The sequence below is a fragment of the Ammospiza nelsoni genome, chromosome 1 (assembly GCF_027579445.1).
Source record: "Ammospiza nelsoni isolate bAmmNel1 chromosome 1, bAmmNel1.pri, whole genome shotgun sequence".
Taxonomy (NCBI): Eukaryota; Metazoa; Chordata; class Aves; order Passeriformes; family Passerellidae; genus Ammospiza; species Ammospiza nelsoni.
The window spans coordinates 123,073,163-123,095,606 of NC_080633.1; the positions used below are offsets into that span (position 1 = coordinate 123,073,163).

Below are 22,444 nucleotides of genomic sequence, written 5' to 3' on the forward strand. Positions count from 1 at the left end.
GAGACAGGATGATTCGTGACTCTCAGGTAACCCTGGGGACATGGATAATAGAAGGATGAATTTTGAAACGCTTTTTTGTAGGTCTTTTAGTGTAAATTTTCTTCCTTCATTGGTAGCTTGTCTGTCATAAATGGCTTTTAAAAATATTTATTTAGTTATTTAATTTACAGTGCCCTTTTACAGCTACTTTTACTGAGTAGGAACTGCAGGCACTTTTCCATTCAAATATGCATTTCAGTGTTGTATATACTGTTACTAGTTACTCTTAATTAGGCATAAACTGGATAGTTTTTCTATATATGTAATCTTTATGTAACTATTTTTAGGAGTGCAAAGGGTAGTTTTCTGTAAAGAATGTATTGAGAATAATAACATTTGGAATTCTGCTGTCAAACATTTGGAAGCACCAGATTAGCAAGTGAAATTCTGCTGTTCAGCTATATATTTGGCACAGATTCAAGCAGCTTTACAGGAGGGTTTTTAACTGGGTTTGTACACACCATGTCTACCAGCTGATGAGCTGTGAACCTACCTAGAGATTCTTCATTACAGAGAAGGTGATTAATATTTCTTGGCACTTGGAAATGCCATGCAACCATCACATTTTGCATGAAGAAGGGTTAGAGCAGGAAGCCACTGTCTGAGAGGCTGCAGGGTACCGTGCCTGGAGCCATTGCAGCAGCACAGTGTGTGATGGAGGGGATTTATGAATGGGCCTTGCTGCAGACTTGTGTGACTTGGAGCCTTGCTTAAGGATGCCTACTGAGCTAAGTCATTGCCAGTGGGAAAGAACATTACCAGTTCTAAAATAGGAGATTTTACAGCTGTCTTTTAAAATATGTAGGTAGGTGATTTGGGTATAGTTTGAGATTGTCTATAATCATATCACATTTCCTTATTGTTCTGAAGTGAGAGCAAAATGGTATATGAACTTAGTTTCTACATAGAACAACCAGAGTAGTTTGTTTAGAACTGTTTGTGCCACACATTGACAGCAAAATGTGCAGCAAGGCATGAGTGATGGGAAGCTTCCTGCATGTCCTTGGGTTCATGCAAGAACTGGAACCAGTGCAACTCCTGATAAGATTATTTCAAAAAAACATTCCAAGATTATCAGAAAGGTTTCACTGTATCATAAAAGAAAAAAAAAAATACCCAGGTAAAATACAGCATGCAGAAGCAGTTTTCCAGCTCCTCCCATTGCTGCACTCAAGTGACACAGTTATAGTTAACTTTGGATTATCAATCACTGTGAAACAGAATGGGAAGGTTGTACATTTGAACAGCTTTTTCACTGCTTTTGCATTCAATGATGCGGCTCTCAGAACCAATACTGGACATGGAAATGGCAAACTACAGTGAAGTTTTAGATCCAACATATACAGCACTGGAGTTCGAAACTATGCAGATTCTGTATAATGGCAATGGTGAGTTCTGCCCTTTGAGGCAAATTCAAGCCAGTTAACAGAAAAAGTGAAGTGTAGTAATGCTATAAGGTGTTACTTAAATGTTTTATTAATGGAGCATTTGGGGGTTGTTTTCAAACTACAAATCTGCTCTCTTACACATCATCGCTGACTCTGACTTAGTAACATTATAATTCTTTAAGTAAAATAAAAGAGAGGTTATATATAATAAAGTAGCTGTACTGTCACCAGTCAGTTAGTCAAAGGGGAAAAAATGGTCTATTCAGCAGTTGTTTTATTTACTGTAAGACAAATGAATAACTAGTATTGACAGTTTGGACATGGAAGTATATTTTGTATATAACTTTCAGAAGGAAAGGAAAAAATTATCTAGAGTTTTGTGAAAAAAAATAGCTACTGTTTCTTGATGCCTAGTTTCTAATTGTTATACTAATATTTATTTTATTTAAGCATTAATCTAGCCTTTCTAGCTAAGTGTATATATACACAAGAATGATTTAAAAAGAATCACATTGGCTTTCTAGAGGACAGTGTTTAGTTGAGAAAAAATATTTGCGTTTGGTTAATGTAACACTTTAGGCAGATTTTTTTAATGCAGTTTTTGAGTTTTTTTCTCAAGTTATGCTTGAAATAGAAAGCACATAATTTCATTCTGCCATCTAGTACTGACAAAAAATGTGAATAAAAGTATCAAGCAAGTTAAACTACTCAAAAATGTCCTTTCAAATCTTTTAATACACTAAAAATGTTTGTTTATTGTGTCTTAAAGTATAATTCATAGTTCTATCGTAGTATGTATTTTTAAAAGGCAGAACCTTTTATGCAGTGATTTGCAGGAAAAATATTTAGCACCTGCTACATAGAACATAATTAACTTTTTATTGTTGGGCTTTAAGTTTTATCTGAATTACTGATGTTAAGTTACAGCAAGTTCAGTAAACAGAAGGTTAGATTTGGTTATCAATTTAGGAAGAAAAACCAGAACTTTATGTAACTAAATTTGTAGATGTCAACAATGATTATATAACTTTAGATGATTTCTCTGCTTTTTGTTCTAATATGAGTATTTCATTGGTCATATGTTTTTTGCTGAATAGCACCCTTTTGGATCTGTTAATGTTAAATAAAATGAGAAGGCAGATTAGGGAGGTTGTGCATGGTTGCATTATGTGTTGGAGATAGAGCTGGTTAAATTATCACTGTAAGTGATTACCTTGATAATTATTAGTTATCAGGTACAGCCTTTTTATATTTAGAGTTTGTATTGTGTTTAGCCTAAGTATTTTCTTATAGCATTTATAAAAACATTGTATTGTTATAGTGTTAGTTTGGAACTGAAAGCTGCCCCTTATGAACCTTCCTGTGTATCTTTCCTAGCTGTTTAAATTAATTAGGAACATTTAGAGAAGTTTAACAAGCCACATTCAGGCAGATTACACAGTTCTGTTGAAATCAAAGAATTTTTCAACATCCGGTCAGTTTTCTAGACATTTTGATTCATAATAACAGCAAAGAAAATAAGTATGCCCTTATACATACACACACACACATATATATATATATATATGCGCGTGCACAACTGATATTGTATTTTCAATTATTTTTCTATATGATGCAAAACTACAAAACTTAAAAAAAAGGTCCTATATTTTTCTAAAGCAATTCTTTAACCTAGTTTAAAAGTAGTTTAAAATTTTCCAGTCATGACAATCCTAATTTTAAAATAAATTATTTACAGAACTGAATTCTTCTAAGATTTCTTTTTGATGTAATTTCTATCAATTACAGCTCAGTAAAACAAAACAAAACAGAAAGGTTGCTTCTCTCCGTATCTGAATAACTCTTTAACTTTTAAGCTCTGTGGGACACAATGGAAATTTTATAATGTATTTGTGTTTTACATTTCGGTTGGATCTATACAATATGAGTAATATTATGTATCAATATTAACAGTTTTACTGTTCATCCTGTATACTGTTCATGAACTCATGAACTTGACTTTTGAATTCATTTTTACATATCTGATTCATGTGACACTCTTTCCTCTCCTGGATGAAACAGCTAGAAATGTTAGGATATGTTTTCCTTCTGTTTAAACCAGAAGCAAACCAGAAAAATCTATTTTGCAATTGTTTCTTTGAAACATGTCTGTTAACGTTGTGACTCAATAGCTGGTTTGATTTCAGGTGAATTTATTCAGTAGTGTTTACCATATTCAGTGACTAATTGTTAATCACATAGCTAATATTCTGTGCAAGACTGCACCATTGCTCCTGTCAAAAATATCTTCAAGGAAATAAGAGACATGTTAACAGTGGGTTAATACCCTTAGCATGTATTTTTGTTGTTTTGGTTTTTTAAAATTAGGTTGTACAAAATCCTTTTTTTGTTTCTTTTTTTAATGTCATATATCTTTGTAAGAGAGTTGCCAGCTATCGCTATCTTATATGAGAGGTGATACATGAGATCTTAAGACTGCTTTGTGCCAAAGTTCCTCTTCATGTTAGTAGGAACATATGTAGGAACATTTGTAATTATAAATGCAGAGGAGCACTTTAATTTTTAGCCCTTCAGCTGAAAAGAGTTTAGAGCACAATTATTTGTTGTAATGAACTTCATAAGTTCTTTTAACATATCTATCACTTTGAAAGTGTTCATGTCAGTGAGTATCAGATGTAATCAGATGGGTCATACTATATAAATCCTAAGTGGCAATTAAAAGAGAAAAGGCCAGAAAAAGCCTCTATTTAGGTACAACCTGCTCATGGGGTGGTCTTTGGAAGTCTTATCCATAACTATGTATGTTCTTGTCTTTTGTCAGACAGTTCAGGAGAAGCTGTCAACATGAATACTGCTGACAACGGGGTCAGTAGTCTCTGTGCAATATGTGGAGACCGAGCGACCGGAAAACATTATGGTGCTTCCAGCTGTGATGGATGCAAGGGATTTTTTAGACGTAGCATAAGGAAAAACCACGTCTATTCATGCAGGTATTTCAAAAGTTCATCTAGAGGCACTATATTAATGAATTTAAGCAAAAATTATATTTATACTTTATCAGAATTTTTCAATAATGTCAGGGGATTTTCAACTTTTTCGTAAGGAATGCTACTTGATATTACACATTCCAGAAATTATTTTCCAGGTGCTTGATGATATTGTTGATATCATTACATCACTCACAAGCTGTTTCACTCTTTTATTTATGATTACAAAAGTCATCTCTGAAAAAAAAAAAGGGAAAAATGATCATATTTTCACTTCAGTGTAAAAACTGTAATATTTAACTGTTTTCTGAAATTCTTCCCTTATGAAGGTATCTTCTGAATAGAAAGTCTAAGATTTATAAATCTTGTTTTAAGGACTGTACAAACACATCTGCACATACTCCCACCTGGTGTGACACACAGGTCTTTTGAGCAGCCATTTCCCTCTTCTGTCTGAATGGCAATCTGTTAATTTCCAAATGGTGCCCAAAATATCACACTGCACCATGTTTGATGAAATTATCTGTGTAGGCTCAGGGCTATAAACTGTCTGTTCTGAGTCATAAGCAGAATATATGGAAAACTCAATGCAATTGAACAAATCACTGAAGGGGAATATTGGGTTTTCATGCCAAGATTTTGGTAGTGATGGGGTTACAAAAGTGGATTCTTGTGCGGAGCTGTCAGAAGTGTCCCCTCTGTCTGGGGAAGCCAATGCCAGCCATCTCCAAAATTACCAAAGCTGAGCTTTGCTATCAACAGTGGTGGTAGTAATTGGGGGGATAATGTATTCAAGAAGAAAAAATAATTATTGTGCAGAAAAAAATTGTAGCCAGAGAAGAGTAGTGACAATATGAGAGAGGAACAGCTCTGCAGACACCAAGGTCAGTGGAGAAGGAGGGGGAGGAAGTGCTCTAAGTGCTGGAACAAAGATTCTCCTGCAGCCCACGGTACAGGCCATGATGAGGCACGTGTCCTTGTGAAACCCATGGAAATCCACAGGGGAGCAGATATACACCTGCAGCCCATGGAGGAGCTGCTGCTGGAGAAGGTGAATGCCTGAAAGAAAGATGTGACTTCATGGGAGGACTGTGCCAGCAGCAGGCTCCTGGCCAGACCTGTGACCCTGTGGAAGGAAGACCCCACACTGGAGAAGGTTTTCTGGCAAAACTGTTGACCCTGCAGGGGACACATTGCTGCGGCAGCCCAATCCTAAAGGACTGCACATTGTGGAAAGCACCCATGCTGGAGGGGTTCATGAAGAACCAAGCCCATGAGAAGGATTAACATTGGAGAAATTTGTGGAGAACTGTCTCTGTTGGAGTGGACCTGACATGGAGCAGGTGAAGACTGAGAGGAGTCCTCCATTGAGCAGGAAGAAGCAGCAGAGACAACATGTGGTGAACTGACTATAGCCCCCAGTCTCTGTCCACCTATGCTATTGTTGGTGATGATAAAACTTACAAGAATGTCTTGTTACTGGAAATGTTTCCTACACTCTTCTTTGGTTGTGTAATATTCTTAAAAGAAGACGTCTCCCTTATAGATATCATACAGTGATATAGCATAGACATACCCCTAAAATGGTGTGTTAAGAGCTGACATAAGTGATTTCAGGAAGAGCTCTGCTTTTGCAGAGTCTGTTTATCTAACAAACAGATGCAAAGAAAAAAAGGCAGACATAGAGAGAGGGACAAACGGCTCATATGCAATCCCTTAGGCACACCTGTAGCTGTGCATGATAGCCTGGGTAAGCTGCCTTGCAGTGTCATGCTCCATGTATTTCCTCAAGTCTTTATTTCATTGTGTAGGTTCCTCTCATTTCCTGTTTAGGTTGCCATCTGTAGTGATAAAACATGCAGCTTGTCCATTGTTACCTCCCAGTAGGAGTAACACTGCCAGACAAGGGTAATGGTTTTGCAGCTAAGGGGCTCCTCTATGCCAGCAGCATTTGGCTTTTTCTTTGATTGTTCTTTGCTTTTTCTATTTGCAGCTTTTCTTCATTTTTTTCTTCCACTTCCATTTGATGCAGCCAGTTACTGACTTACAAATCAATTGAGGTATAAACGATGTACATACCTACAAAATTTTCCACACTTGCCTATTCCAATGCATACATGTTTATACATGTGCATATATTCCTGGAAAACTTGCAGGTATGAAATACCTCTCAAAACTGATTAATAAGGAAGAATAATCATTGCAACTGAAGCTGAGAGTCTGTGGTTACAGGCATTATTCTGACAGGACAGATTAATTGTTTTTTTCTTTGTAATCAGGGTGCTACTTTATTAATGCTTTATACATTTACCTTTTCTTGTCTCTGATAGATTCAACCGACAGTGTATTGTTGACAAGGACAAAAGGAATCAATGCAGATATTGTCGTTTAAAAAAGTGTTTTCGAGCAGGAATGAAAAAGGAAGGTAATGAAGTAATTTATTATTTGATATACAAAGAAAAAGTCCAAATTAGATTTGAAATATAATGAAAATTCTAAAAAACTCCAGCAGAATAAACCAATGGAAAGTCGGCTACAATACCTTCATAATGGGAAAGTGCTTTTATATTGAGGTGAAATGAATGTCTACTAACTTTCAAGGGAGTAAGTAATTCTAGCGCTTGGGGCATTAACAAGTCCATGTGAAGTTGCAACTGTATAATTCATTAATTCTGGCACCAAAATTCATTGATTTCTACATATTGAGCCATATGCTGGAGTATTTCAAAAAAAGAGATTTTACTTAAAATGTTTACCAAAAGTGAGTAATAAAATCACTGTCTGGCTGGTTTTTCCCCTGCCCTAAGTAATGACAGTGCCAATTTACTGGTTCTTCCCTTAAATTTAAATGTATGAAACATTTAAGCCAGACAAAGGACTGTGAAATTGAGTGAAAAAGTGGTGGGAAGAGTAGTGGTAGCAGTCAGTGGACACTCCACTCCATTAATTAATAAAAAATCTAATTTCCCTAGAGCTTGATATAGGAAAATTGTTACTTAGGATCTCACTGACAGATATGAGAAGCATGTGTCACAGTGATTCTTCAGTCAGAGTCAAAGGACCAGATCACCACAAGATCAGAGCAACAGGGAAAGAAGACCAGTGCAAATATTAGAGGGTTTATTTTTTTGTTTGGGCTGTTGTTTCAAAGACAATAATGATGTAGAGGTAAAAGATATCCTTATCTGTTTCAAATACACACTCAAATGTGGTTTGTCACAAACTTTGCTACCTTTTTTGTCTGGAGCATAGTGCATCCGCTTGCAGGCCGGCCTGAAATGTGAGTGCTTAGTTCTCTTGTAATGTGGCTATCATTCTTTTTATCTGTACAAAGGAAGCTTTTTCTTTATGCACTTAAGTATCTGTCCTGTAGCAGTACTTTGCTAGTGATCAAGTTATTGGTATGAGGTAAAATGGACTTTTCTCCTTGAAGCTGTTTGGGGATATTCTAAACAGTGTTACACAGGGTATGAAATAGGTTTGCCTACTAATGTCGATCTCCTTTAAGACACTTTGGCCTTTTGGAATTTGAGCCATTTAATTAAAAATATAAATTAAACCATTGTATATATGTTATGAATCTGATGTGAAGAAAGGGGAAGATCTGTGAATATGCAGCGGCCCTAGAAGTTTTGCAAATAGCAGAACTTCACAGACTTTCAAAACCTGGAATTAAAGAATAGTTTATCTCAGAAGGGACATCTAGAATACATCTAATTCAGCTCCCACTTAAACCAAGGCTGACATCTAGATTCAGTCAGGTTGCTTGGGTCCCTGTCCAGACAGATTTACACAGTCTGTGGGAGGGGAGATTGAACAAAATCTCACTCTGCAAGCTCTTCCAGTACTTGACCATCCTCATTGGGAAGGGTTTTTTTCCTTATAACTAGTTAGAATATATATTACTGCAGTTAGGGTAGTGTCCATTGGGTCTTGTTTTTTCATTATGCATCTGAGAAGAATCTGGCTCCATTTTCTGTATGCTACAGAAATGAAGACCCTCACAGTCATGTTGCTCCTCTTTTTTCTACATAAGCACAGATGCCTGCGCCTTGTGCATCTTGTGGATTACATCTCCATAGCCCTCTGCTGGACACTACCTAGTTTTCCAGCATCTTTCATGTGCTGGGGAGCCCAAAACAGAGAAATGCTCATTTCCCTCAAGATGCTAATGCAGCCTAGTGCATGGCACAAAATTTTTAACCCACTTAATGCTACTCTGCCTTACTCTGATCCCACTGTGTCTAAGACTTTCAACATTGCTTTTGTTGTTTATGACCTCCCTAGATGATCAGGACATGTCTCATAGCATAAGTAAGTATAGCATAGAGTCTGTGATAGATTTTCATGTTTTTAGCAAATCTCTTTCTTTTCTTTGGGACAAAGATAAGAGAGACTTCAGTTATTAAAAGCTTTACAAGTCCTCTTTGAGCAAATGTACCACCCTTCTCATGGAGTCTCTATTTAAGGCAATTTTCGCCTGAATTGACAATAAAACTTTAGTCACATAGTCTAGTCCAATAATCCAAAATTATGTGTATGTAGAAGAAAATTAAAGCATCCACCTATGGTGGTAACGTGCTCCACCAGTGATTGTCACTAGTGGTGTATTGTCAGAATACCTTACTATTTTTGCAAAACTAATCAATGCTGATTTTATTTTAATTGACTATGTTTGTTTCAGCGTTGGCTGTTTGTTTCAGCATTCTTTTACAAAAGGTTATATTTTCTCTTTTAGTGAGTGTACTAACTGCAAAAAAGTTAGTGCACCTCTGGAATAAACTGTGTGCATCGTTCAGATAAATCCTGAACCTACTCAGTGCACAGAGGTATTTTTGTTTTTTTCTAATTAAAATCTCTTGTACTATTCCTTAATTCTGTAATGCAGATTGTTTCCCACAATATAATAAATGTATCTTTGGGAATAAAGTGGTGCTCTTAAAAGACAATGAAGTTCCTCATGCAACAGAAAGATTTCCATTGGCACAAATATTTTTTTCCCCTTTTTCATTTTCCTTGGCCTAATCTTGGACACGATCTAGGTTTTAGAAGGATCTGACTGTCAGTACTTATTTTTTTTCTTCTTCCTTTAGTTTAAAAGCATACTTTCTTGCCTCATAAACCTTACATGTGCTGATTAAAGATTCCCTATCCAAAGCTCTTTCAAATGCCTGTTTTTGGACTCCATGAGACAAAACTTATTGAATTTACTGTCCTAAAACTTTCTTGGTGTGCTGGTATTTCGATTTTTTTTTTCCCCTGTAACTTAGTTAATATTCCATAAACTGGCTAGGAATGCAATGTCATTGAGGAGGAACATGAGATTTAAGTTTCAAAATTATTTTACTAGTGGATTAAATTCATTATTCATTCCTGTTTCATTGTTTCCTACAGCAGAGCATGAGTAGGACGTTCATACTTCCTCTGAGAGATATTTTTTCAGTGGTGATGCTGTACCCCTTGACCTGTTTGGCAGTCTGGAAATATCCATTTCTGCTGTTAACATAAAGACTGACTTATTAAATTGGTTGAAATTGAGACCATGTGTTCAAGTTCAAAGGAAGAAAGAGGTTTGACTGTAATTAAGCTAGTGACAGAAGTGCAGATGATTCAGTGTCTATCTGCAATTAGTTATTTTTTACAGGCAAGTAGTGTTCCAACAGAGACTGTAAGCATGCATTATCACCCTTCCTCATCACTCAGATCTAAACACAGATCTTCTTTGAATGTCATATCTTTCAGTTCTTAGAGTTATCTTCTGGAATCTAGTAAAGTTCTGAAATTATTCTTTGTGTCAGTGTTTACTAGTCAATAAATGAGATGACTATTCTTTTCCAGCTGTACAAAATGAACGGGACAGGATAAGTACAAGAAGAAACACTTTTGATGGCTGCAACAGTCCCTCTATTAGCACATTGTCACAAGCCGAGACACTCTCCCGCCAGGTACTGAGATCCATCTCAAAATTGTTTAGTAACGTTAAGACCACTTTTACTAAAATTAAATACTTCTCAATTTCTTACTGTATCAAAAATAATTATTGAGATTACTTTTTTCCTACTTCCAAAATGCACACAGCTTCCTCTTTTCAATGGAAGAAGCGGTAATAGAATACATTCTTGAAGCATAGTCAATAAAAAAATTCTACTTTGTCCAGAACAATATGTCTTAGGCACCTTTCTTAATAAAGGTTTATGGTTCTTACTGCTTTTAAATCAGTTGCTGTCTTAGGCAGCTGGTGGCATCTATCTATCCTTGTAGCAGGCTTTCCCATGAAACATAGGTAAAAAATTTGTCCAAAGCTATTACATTCAAAGGGTTGTGGACACTCATTTCCTTACTTTCTTTTGAAAATCCCATTTTTAATATCCTTAGATATTATAGGTAAGACAAACAGAAGTGTTCCAACTGCAGAGTCTATTCACATCTCACTTTTAAATTTTCTTTGCTTCATCTGAACTTCATTTTCTCTTTTTCTTTTTTTTCCCCTATCGAATCAATTGCTGAATGGAACAATCTCCAGTCCTTTTCTGCACCTCAGATAAATCATGGTCATTGATTCTGCATTCTTGCACCTCTTACTAACTTGCTTAGAATTTAACTGCCACCTTTATGATTTCATGCTGACTGATTTATACATCCCCAAATGTTTTGTAATCTCATCCTTTATAAGCATCTCTCTTAGGCTGGAACTGCCTGTAGAGAATTGATGCAGGAATTACTGGGTTATAGTCTTTGGCACATATTGCATGTCCAGGCAGACTAGATGAATATAATGTACCTTCCTACCTTTCCTACCTATACAGTATGAAAAATATATCTATATTTATCTCCTTCATAATTTTTGAACTTGCTTATTGTGCTTTTTTATAATACTCCTTAATCATTTCCAACTGGTATTTGCAATTCAGGAATAAGAACTATCTTGAATAGAATCACATCCTCAGCTGTTTATAGCACAAAATTCTTTTCAAACAGTAGGTTCTTGGCCTAAAACATCTCCTTGTGTATACACAAATTTATTGTACTTACTATTTGTTGTGTTTTGCTAGAACAGTCTTGCTTCCACTATGTCAAGCATATATGAAGATACAGTCTTGACCTCAAAGTCCAAGAGACTTCATTAGCACGATGAAAAAGCAAAGAAGTCCTAAAAGTACTTCTTTTTCCCTCAATTGAATAGGTCTGTAAGATGAGTTCAATCCTGAGAAGAGACTTAGAGCAGGTGGTAGTGTCTCAAACATCCCCAATCCAAGTACTTCAGCTGTGAAATGAGGAAGGTGGTGGCGTTCATCTCTTTTGAAATGTTCACATTAAATAAGGAAAAATAGATATTTTCATCCTTTTTGAAGTGTTCATAATAAATATGAAAAATTAGTAATTTTGTTCCTTAAGATCCTTTATAAGGGGGAATTGTCTAAGTACAATTTTTCTCATACACACCTGGGAGAGGCTTCCAGGATTATGTAAATATGAAAAGGGCATGCTGGACTCTCATATGAGTAAAGGCATGTGTCCCTGAAGGCTTACAGAACAACTGGTATACAGTGTTATATTTTCATGTTCATAAACACATTAATGGGTACAAGTTACACTAGGAAAGATTTCACCTCAATATAAGAAAGAAATTTTTTACAGTGAGAACAAGCAATTACTGGAGCAACCTTTCCAGGGGTGTGGTGGAGTCCTTATCACTGAAGATTTTCAAGATGCAATTGGACAGGGTGTTAGCTAATCTCGATGATTCCTTTCCCATAAAAGATGGGATTAGATAATCTTTCAAAGTCCTTCCTAACCTGTGCTAATCTATGATTCTATCAAGTCAGTGAGTCCTGTGTTGTACCCCATAAATGAAATGCAGGTTAAAACAACAGAAAAATAGAAATTGAAAAGTTCATAGCTTCATATCCTTGTCAAGACATACAATCCTGAGTTCATAATGAACTCCATGGTATTCATCCCAATCCCCAGCAGAAGTTCACCAAGTAATTTCAGCATGGAGACTATAGTTTGTAATGTAAGACGCAATTTATAAAAATGCACAGCTTTAAATAAATATATTAAGTGAAGGACAATGTATTAATTTCATGAGTCAGTATGTCTAACAGTTAATATACCTCTTCTTTGCCTTCTTGTATTATCTTCTAGTTGCTGCATGGTTAGTATCATTTTCAGGTAGATCAGAGTGTGACCTACTGTCAGAAATCTCTTCTTTGTACCTTTGAATCATGATCAAGACCCCTTTTACTCTTCTGGAGAAAAATGAAATGTATTGAATTTCTTTACTGTCTTTCTGTACTGAAGGTTTTCTAGACCGAATCACTCTGGTAGCTCTCACCTGAATGAATATAAGTATTTTCAGCCTCCTTTTTGTAGAGGAGATGCCAGAAACAGATTCATGATTATAGCATGGATTTCACACATTCTCTGTCTACAAAGAGGCAATACCTCTAACCTTTTTGCTACATGATAGCCTTTGAATTATGTGTCTGAGGAATTTTTCACCTGCCTAGCTGCTGTATTTCCCTGAGAGCTAATGTTCAGCTGGTTAACTGACATAAATATCTAAGCTGTTTTCACTGTTTTACACTGCTGAATTATGTAGGAAGCACAGAGCTTTAGTTCAGAAGCACAGTTCCTTTTGACTACCAAGGATATGGGATTTCACTAGAGATCCCACTGTGGGGTTTAACATGAGTATATGAATGAAGGGAACTGGTAGGAGTCAAACTAAATACTTTCCACCATCCTGAAAAGTGTAGGAATGTGATAGTGGAAGAGCAAACAATTAATTTCTTTTCCTAAGGAAGATAATTATGCTACATAATTCCCTGAATATGCTTTCAGTAATAAAACATAAAGGGAAAGTTAGTTTTATGGGCCTTGTACAGTGATCTTTTTATTTTCTTTTTCTTTTTCTTTTTCTTTTTCTTTTTCTTTTTCTTTTTCTTTTTCTTTTTCTTTTTCTTTTTCTTTTTCTTTTTCTTTTTCTTTTTCTTTTTCTTTTTTTCTTTTTCCTTTTTTCATTTTTTCTTTTTCCTTTTTTCATTTTTTTCTTTTTCACTTTTTCTTTTTTTTCTCTTCTTCTTCTTCTCTCATTTTTATTTTTTTTTTCCTTTTTTCTTTTATTTTGCCTTTTCTGCTTTCTTTTTATTTTTGCTTCCCTAGTATGATAGCAACTATAAACTGGCCTTACCTTCTCAGGTTTGCCTTTATCTTAAGCTGGCTTTCCTGCTGGCTCAAGAGAAAGCCTGGTTTTGTTCCTTTCCTTGAAAAGTCATTAAGAATTTCAGGAATTGGCTCAGTAGAAGTGCCCAGCTTCAGGCCCAGGAAGATATTGCTCTCTTGCCATTTCACAGAACACTGTTCCCTGCAGGTGGTCTAATGCACACTCATATCCTTTACAGTTCCTCTGAAACATCTCAGACCTCTGCCTATACCACTACTTCATCATTACAAACCATTCTCCTCCAGGCACTAAAACCCCATTTTACCTTCTAAAGTTAATGATACTTGTCTTTACACTAGAAGAACGTACTACCCCTTTATCATTCTCTTTGTCTTATTATCTCTGTCCCTTAATATTACTACGTGCCACTATGAACTTTTTTTTTTTCTGAAATGAAGTAAATGTCAACCATGTTAAAGAAAAAAAAAACAACCCAAAACACCTCCCTTCTACAAATGAAAAGAGCTCTATATTTTTAAAAATAGTACTGTGGAATGAGAAGATATTGTACCATGATATGATTAATTAAAGTTTTAGCATATTGCAATACAAACTGGTAATAATGAGAAAGAAAAATTTATCATTTACGTGCAGGGTAATGGTCCATATGGTCAAGGAATTTCTCAAGAGTATCTGTGATTACTGCTATGATTTTTTTCTTACATATGCTATTAACCAGTGGAAATAAAATTATATGAAATTTAACATCATTCATTTTTTCTCTCATTGGCCAGATCTCAATTTCCAGTCCTGGTGCTAGCACTGATATAAATGTTAAGAAAATTGCTGGTGTTAGTGATGTCTGTGAATCTATGAAGCAACAACTTTTGGTCCTGGTGGAATGGGCTAAATATATTCCGGGCTTCTGTGAACTACCACTCGATGACCAGGTATAGGAGGAGACCAAAGAGAAAACTAATTACTGCTCTGTTATGCCTGTGGTATTTAAACATCAGCATGAAGCACTCATTCTTTTTTTGTCTGAACAAATAGAGCTGAGTACTAGACCTCCCCTCTTAATTTATTTTATTTAAGATGTGAAGTAGCACCACCACAACAGACATGACCTGAACAAAAAGAAGCAGCAAGGCAGCATGGCTTTAAATGTTTTGTTCTTTTTTTAGTGTTTGGGAAACAGAAAATTTTCTGACCTTAAAAAGTATTCCTTTCATGTTCACCTTTCATTATAATATGGTATAAGACAGCATGTTATTTAATATGATGGAAGACTTCTTTACTTGCACAAACCAAAAGCCATTAGAATCTCAAACAAATTCCAAACATACTGATATCAATCCATAGCAAACAATCTTTCATACAATACAGTGTACTAAAATTATATTGTATATAATAAATGTAAGGAAAAAAAAGCACCAAATATTGAAAATTCATAAGAGTTTTTATGACAGAGGTGTGATCTAACATCACATTTGTAATATACTCTTATATATCACTGGCTTGTAGAGTGGGTTGTGCTGGCAAACCCAGAACCAGAATCTTCACATTGTGGGGATCAGTTCTCTGACAAGCAGCCTCAGAAGGACATTAATTCATTGCTTGGGATCTCGTGATTCCACATTAAAATTTGATTCATTTTAAAAATCATGCTTTGAACTGGAATTGTATAAATCCTTCTTTTTGCTTCTTCAGTCTCTCAGTTTTTTAACAGAATCCTGCAAGTGTTCGGTCATCCTTGGTTTGAACTGAGTCATTCCCCTTTGTATCATTCCTCAGGAATATGGGTCTGTTTCAGGCCACAGGAAACTCCCCAAAAAAGAAGTTAAATGATGTCTTTGCAGACCCACAGAGTACATATGTTCAGCATACTCAAATCAGTTTAAACTGTTCATGGGAAAAAGAATTTCAAATGTCATTATTACACAAGGGCAACAAAAGCAAGCAAAAAAATTGCTTCTTTTAGTGTTAAGACAACATGGAGAAAAAGAGGAGGTATCAAATATCCTTAAAATATTCCTATCTGCATTTGAAAACATGAAATGTCAGCTTAGAATGATAGGCTGAAAATGCCCCTGCTGTGCTTGAAGAGGACATGTTGGGAAATACTCTGAAACCTTAAGTACCTTGGAAAAGTAGGGACAAAGATGTTGAGAGATAAAACAAATGCCAGTTTTTCATTTTTTGATAGCCAGTTTCTAAGGGTCATTGTGCATTCAGTTATGAAATAAGCCATCTGGTTTTGAAAAAATTATTCCTGATCTGGGAGTCAGCCTGATTCACAAACCACAGAGGAGACCAAAGCAGCTGAGGTAACTCTACTGAGAACCTGAAGTCTTAACACATAAGTATTACCCAGGTACAGTGTACCTTTATATCTCTCCTAAAATGACTGGCTTGGATTAGAATTACTTGTCAAGTGATGAGTTGTTTGAGGAAATAAAGGCCATTGCTGAAATTTCAAGCAGACATTAAAACTTGAGGAAAGTAAATAGGTGACTAAGAGTAAACTAATAAACACAAGTTCCTTCCTAGTACAAATTGGGATTCCTCTTTGTGGACAATGGTGGCTCTGTCAGCCTATCTAGCTTTGTTGGGACAAAGCTCTTTCGAGTGCCACATAAATTTTTGGTTCAAGAGGAAAATGAAACACTGATAGAACGAAATTTACTCTGACAGTTCATTACAGCCCACTGGAGTTTTTAGTGTCAACTTAAAATGCCAGAGAAAACTTTGTAAGGGAATACACACTAGGAAATAAATGCAGGTAGTATATTTATTGAGAAGTATTTTGCAGAACTTGATGTTTAAAATCTAGACAGAATCTAGATATGACAGAGAATGACATTTTAATTAGAAAGTGCTGTTTTGATGGTGTTCAGATTTTTACAGTCACTTTACATTTTACACTGGAATCTTAACAGTCTTCAACATGTACCTAACACACAGTTAGGTGTGTTCTTTTCTTTCACTCTTATTGAAACTTACTGCTTTATCATCTAATGAGTCTGCTGGTTTTTTTCATGAGGTTGCCCTGCTAAGAGCACATGCTGGGGAGCACCTGTTGCTTGGAGCAGCAAAACGGTCCATGGCATACAAGGACATTTTACTTTTAGGTAAATATTGGTTTTGTTTTACTTACTGATGATGATGTTATAGTACATTAGCAACGATGTAGTCACTTAAGTGGAACAACTGTTCTGGCACAATCAAAGCAATGCATTCTGTAAATGCTAAATAGCTATTAATGACATAATGTCACGTGCCTGTTCTAGCAAAAGCAGGTGGATGGTTTCATGTGAGTTAATACAGGTAAAGGTCTATTGGAAAGCAGAAACTACAATTTAAGGGAGTTCCCTAGCAATTGACTCCTTACCTTATCATCCTTTCTACGCCTTTTCCCATAAAAAAAATTGGAACAAAATAACAACACAAAGGTAAAAACCCCTTTGCTTAGGAAAGGAGTAGCCAGCCTGTTGCACATGTACTATTTTCAGTCTTCATGAAAAGCATTTATCTGGAGCTTTCTCAGGAGTCATTCAGACTCAGAGAAGACTCCATTGGCTAAAATATTAGATAGCATGTTACCTGCAACTCACTTTCCCAAGACCCCTCTCACTTCTTCCTCAATAGTTCCCATATGGTCACCATGTAAACATCATTCCTGCTGTCCCTGCCGCGTGGCAGGTGGGTGCACCCACGGCACAGTGACGAGGCACATCTGCAGGAGCGTTTTCTTGGTCAGCTGAGATGGCTCCTACAGAGGGTTATACTAAGGGAACACGGCTGTCAGGGAAGAGGATGTTGTCACTGATGGAAGCATGTTCATGCAACGGAGAGGCCCAGTTATGAGATGTGTGCTGGTGTGGAGAGTGATGTGCTGAGGCATTTGTTAGCCTTGTTTGACACAGTGCTCTGCCAGTCTGACGTGCACTCTGCCCAAAAGGGTCTCATTAGACATGGTCAGCATTGGGGCTGTTTCCTGAGACAGGCTGTTGGTTGTCTTGGACAGGATATTTGATGTGAGGCAGGGCTATATGGAACACAGACTCGGCCTTGTCTCTTCACTGGTGTTGTGGTACAAGGACATTTTCTACTACTTGTTCTCCTTCCACTTGGGGCCTGCCTTTTCATAGCTCTAAATTAGCTTGAATTTATTTTTACCCACATTAAAGTGACAAGAAGGACTTGGTCTGAAGGTATTTCTCTCACCAGCAATCCTTTCAAGATAAAAGCTGTACAAATGTCTTTCTTAAGGTAGTCTTTCTATTTCCCTAGATACAGTTTCACTAACAAAACTAACAGAAACAGGGAAAAATAAATTTGCAATTTTATTTGGATTAGTAATAAGGTAAATAGGAAAACAATGATAAAATAATAGTAAGAAAACTATATATCATGAGCATCAGCAGATACACCAAAAGAAGAAACAATGTGAGGCTTCAAGGCTTATTTTTGATACTTGGAGGCAGGTATCTGTTTTATGAGTCATTTTGACATGGATCGTTTGTGATATAGTTATCAGTTTTTCTTTCAAAAACTGCATACTGGCTTCTGAAAGCTCCACGGTATTCTTGGTGTTCTTCAGAAGGTGAATTAAGATGCGATAGTGGAGACCTCCAAAATGTATATTTTAAAAAACAACCCAAAACCCAAAAGACTCTAGGTAAAATTATTTCTTGACTGAAAATTTTATGATGCTACTAAATTTTATGAGAAACAACAGAAACATCCATTAGAAAACGAAGCTTTTTCAGTGTCTCCTCTTTTCTATTGTCAAATCCTTGTCATTTAGCTTGGGATATATTATTTTAATCAGGGAAGAATACATTTTAAGATCAATACATTAATATATTTATCTGTTCTTTAAGCATAAATTTCTTCATACTTGTAAATTCAAATACCAACCTTGGTCCTGTGGACTAATCAGTAACTAAATATTGGTGTACTTATATGTACAGAGTATTTACTGGGTGACAGCTATAATTTGCACATATACTCTGTTTGCAATGAAAAGTTGTGTGTGATGCAATAGAGAGTTATTACTTAAAAAAATTAACTTGATCAAGCAATATGAAATGTACTTTTGAAAATTGGCCTAATCTAGTACATTACATCAAAGTGTTTCTATTAATTCATATGTTGGTATTCTTTCTCTCTAAGGCAACAATTACATAATCCATCGCAACAGCACTGAAATGGAGATCTGCCGAGTGGCAAATCGGATTCTGGATGAATTAGTTCGTCCCTTCCAGGAAATTCAAATAGATGACAATGAATATGCTTGCTTGAAAGCGATTGTGTTTTTTGATCCAGGTATTTTTACAAAAATATCTCTCAATTGTTTTACACGTGATTGTATTGAAAGTAATTTTTGTTAATGTAGTATCTGTTCATGTTATCTAGCTGAATGGAAAAGAATAAAATGAAAAACAGTAAGATGCTCCTCCCAAATCATAATATGCCTTGACTTAAAGTTTTTGTCATTTTTAAAGATGCAAAAGGCTTGAGTAATCCATTGAAGATTAAGAATATGCGATTCCAAGTCCAAATCAGTTTAGAGGATTATATTAATGACCGTCAGTACGACTCCAGAGGAAGATTTGGAGAACTTCTTCTTCTACTGCCTACACTCCAAAGCATCACTTGGCAAATGATTGAGCAGATACAGTTGGTTAAATTATTTGGAATTGTTAAAATTGACAGTTTGCTTCAGGAAATGTTACTGGGAGGTAAGCTATCAATTTGTTAAATTTACCATCTTGTATTATGTTTAATTTATATTTAACATAATATAAATTATCTTTATAGAATCCATGGAAAATAATTATATTATTTTATAATATAATAACTGTTAAATATTATTAATATTAAATATTATATTATTATTGAATCTAGGATTTTGGGATGTTGAGGGAACCCTGATGTAAGCTACCACTCTGACTCACTGGTTGAGCTTTGTGTTGTGTAATTGTTAGCTAAAGCCTTCTTGTCTTGGCAGTTCATCTTGTTTAACTTAGTCCTACAACAACAGATTTTGCTATGTACCTCTCAGTAACTACTGGGTTGTCCTGCAATTCCCTAGGCAGATGAAAGAATCCTTAGAAATATTTCATGAAACACACTGTTATTGCAGTCAAAACAGTGAAAATAAACACAGTGCTTAATATGCTTGAAGTCTGCTTAAATTGTTTAATGAATACCCAGAGGCAATTATTCAAATTGCCAATCAAAATATTTACTCTGTGGAAATGTAATTACTGAAGTATAAGTCACTGGCAACAACACGCTCATTTGCATTGATATATGCTCATGTTATTTTTGCAGGTACTTCTAATGATGCCAGTCATCTGCATCATCCAATGCATCCTCACTTAGCCCAAGATCCATTAACTGGCCAAACTGTCCTCATAAGTTCAATGTCTGCTCCTGTACATACAGAACAGATACGTAAGTAATTGCAAGTTAGCCTTCTGTCATAACACTTCACTGTTTCATTTTAAAATATTAATTAGCATGGTGACCTGTCAGTGTTCATAGAGCTATTTCCTCATCATTCTTAAATTAAAATAATTGTGCATTAAAAATGTATGCATGTAAATGGTGTCAAGAATAGACTTTGACCTGAATTTAATTTAATTTAAAAATTCAGCTCAATTTTGATATATCATTGGTTTTACATGCACAATCTTTAATAAACTAAAAATTCTGATCATTAAAATATCCTGTTTCCTGAGCACGTCAAGGCACTCTCTTTTCCAAGGATGCAACAGGACTCCCTTTCAGTGCAGTAGTGTATATATGTAGAGTAGACCAGGCTAATGAAATATATAATTATTTCTGTGGTTTTTTTCAGCAACTCCAGAAACTCCATTACCTTCCCCTCCACAAGGCTCTGGGCAAGAATACAAAATGTCTGCAAATCAAGCTTCAGTCATTGCACAGCAATCTATTTTGAAGCAAAAACCATTGTGATATTTTTATCTATGTCTTATCCTTCCTTCCCTTCCTTCTCTTCCTTTTCATGCACTAGATAGATTGGTAGAACACTTGCACATTTAAAATCTCAGGTTGATAAAGGAAATTATTTCCTCAGCAGCCACTGCTAAGTGGGTGTTCCTTAAAACACCTCATGATTTGGAAAGTAATGCTGTTCTGACTACTGCATACAACTGTAACTGTGGATGCTGCAGTCTGACAAACATGTATAGAGGTAGATATTATTTTTAGGTCTTACAACTGCACAGATTCATGTTTTTATTTCCTGTTTTAGTTGTTGTCTTAATAATATTGTTTTAGGTGTGTATATAATTTTTTCATTGTAATGGAACTGCTTAGTGCTTGTTTAGCTGTGAATTGTAGATATGAAAAAGTGTGTTATTCAGGCAAAAGCCAAGATTCCACTAATAGTAGAACATTAGGCTACTAAAAAAGCACATTAATGGAAAAAAAAAAAAAGGAAAACATACTTAATGGACAGAAAACCGCAACTATTTTAAAAAATCCCAATTTTAAAGGACCATCTCTTAAGTAAAATTTCAACAAAAGCATTGGATCCTCCCTGCTTAACAGTTTGTATGAAGCAGAAGGCCTGCCTGGGTGGATATGCTTGAGGACTTCTTAAAATCTATATATAGAGCATATATAGATATTATGTCTATATATAGTCAATTGGCCCATGCTGAAGCATTTATATTAATAAATACTTAGAACAAGGACTAGTAGGCTTTTTGACTGGACTACCTAGTACTTTCCCAAAAAAAATTATGAGCTCACTTTAGGAATTAGGCCAGTCTAGGGACACTTTTCACTTTCAGGTACTTTGGACACAGCCCTTCTCTTTAAGAGTACAGAGAGTATCACAGAACCCCAGAATACACTGAGCTGGAAGGGACCCACAGAGATCATTGAGTCCAGCCCCTGGCCTTGCCCAGCACCATCCCCAAGTCACACTATATACCTGAAAGGGTTGTCCAAATGCTTCTTGAACTCTGTCAGGCTTTTCTGTGACCACATTCCTGGAGACCCTCTTTCAGTCCCCAACCGCCCTCTTGGTGAAGAACCTTTTCCTAATATCCAGCCTAAACCTCCTGACACACCTTCAGGCTATTCCCTTGGGTCATGTCCCTGGTGACTACAGAGAGAGATCAGTACCTGCTCCTCCTCTTGCCCTCACAAGGAAGTTGTAGACTGAAATGAGGTCTAACTAGGACCATGTCAGGGCAAGAGGATACTTTGGGATGTTTGGTTTACTAGTGTAAGAGCAGCCATTTTGTTTATTTGTCTAACTGGGTAGTAAATACATGTTTCAGCAATCACTAAAATTCACTCACTGAAAAGTTGTAATTAATGCAGTAGCTCTGTGTTTGGAGAGTTATGACTTACAGAGAGAGGAGAATTAATTGCAGTGGCAGATGTGCCTGAGTTCAGCTCCAGGTGTTTCTGGTTTGAGCCATGGTATTTCAAGCCAGAAGGCAGCCAGAAGACAGAACACCCTCTCAATTCACATACTCATCCTCTCAATGTCTAGGTTTTCAGAAGCATGGGCTGACTTGCTTTTCTGTGATGAGCCCCTTTCTCCACCTCTTCCTCCCCTTCCAGTCTGGGCATCCAACCTTGACTAGGCTTTGTGTCTGGAGTCCATAACAACCCATCTGGATTTGGACCCTCTGTGAATTTGCACAAAGTGGACCTTGTGACACATGCTCACTTGGGGCATTTGTACTACTCAGTTACAATTTGTGAAAGTAATCTTTTATGATATATGAAGTGATATGTTGTTCATACAATACTAACATCATAAGAAAATCACCGCTTCACATATTTTATTTATTCCAGACAGCAAT

At 36.0% G+C, this 22,444-nt stretch overlaps 1 protein-coding gene across 1 annotated transcript; it reads left to right on the top strand.

The window, feature by feature from the left end:
• The first annotated feature begins 1,309 nt into the window (after positions 1-1,309).
• HNF4G (hepatocyte nuclear factor 4 gamma) lies at positions 1,310-20,750 on the top strand. The gene is made up of 10 exons (XM_059480033.1): positions 1,310-1,427; positions 4,249-4,417; positions 6,745-6,839; positions 10,253-10,359; positions 14,378-14,533; positions 16,627-16,714; positions 18,762-18,914; positions 19,094-19,330; positions 19,926-20,048; positions 20,455-20,750. Exons 1-10 carry the CDS (start codon positions 1,310-1,312, stop codon positions 20,571-20,573), a joined length of 1,365 nt encoding a protein of 454 aa, XP_059336016.1. The 3' UTR covers positions 20,574-20,750.
• The last annotated feature ends 1,694 nt before the right edge of the window (positions 20,751-22,444 follow it).

Excerpts from the sequence above, each read along its gene's own strand:
- HNF4G (XM_059480033.1), top strand. The coding sequence starts at position 1,310 with ATGATGCGGCTCTCAGAACCAATACTGGACATGGAAATGGCAAACTAC. Across the intron at positions 6,840-10,252 it reads AGCAGGAATGAAAAAGGAAG|CTGTACAAAATGAACGGGAC; the intron begins GTAATGAAGTAA and ends ATTCTTTTCCAG. Across the intron at positions 20,049-20,454 it reads TGTACATACAGAACAGATAC|CAACTCCAGAAACTCCATTA; the intron begins GTAAGTAATTGC and ends GGTTTTTTTCAG.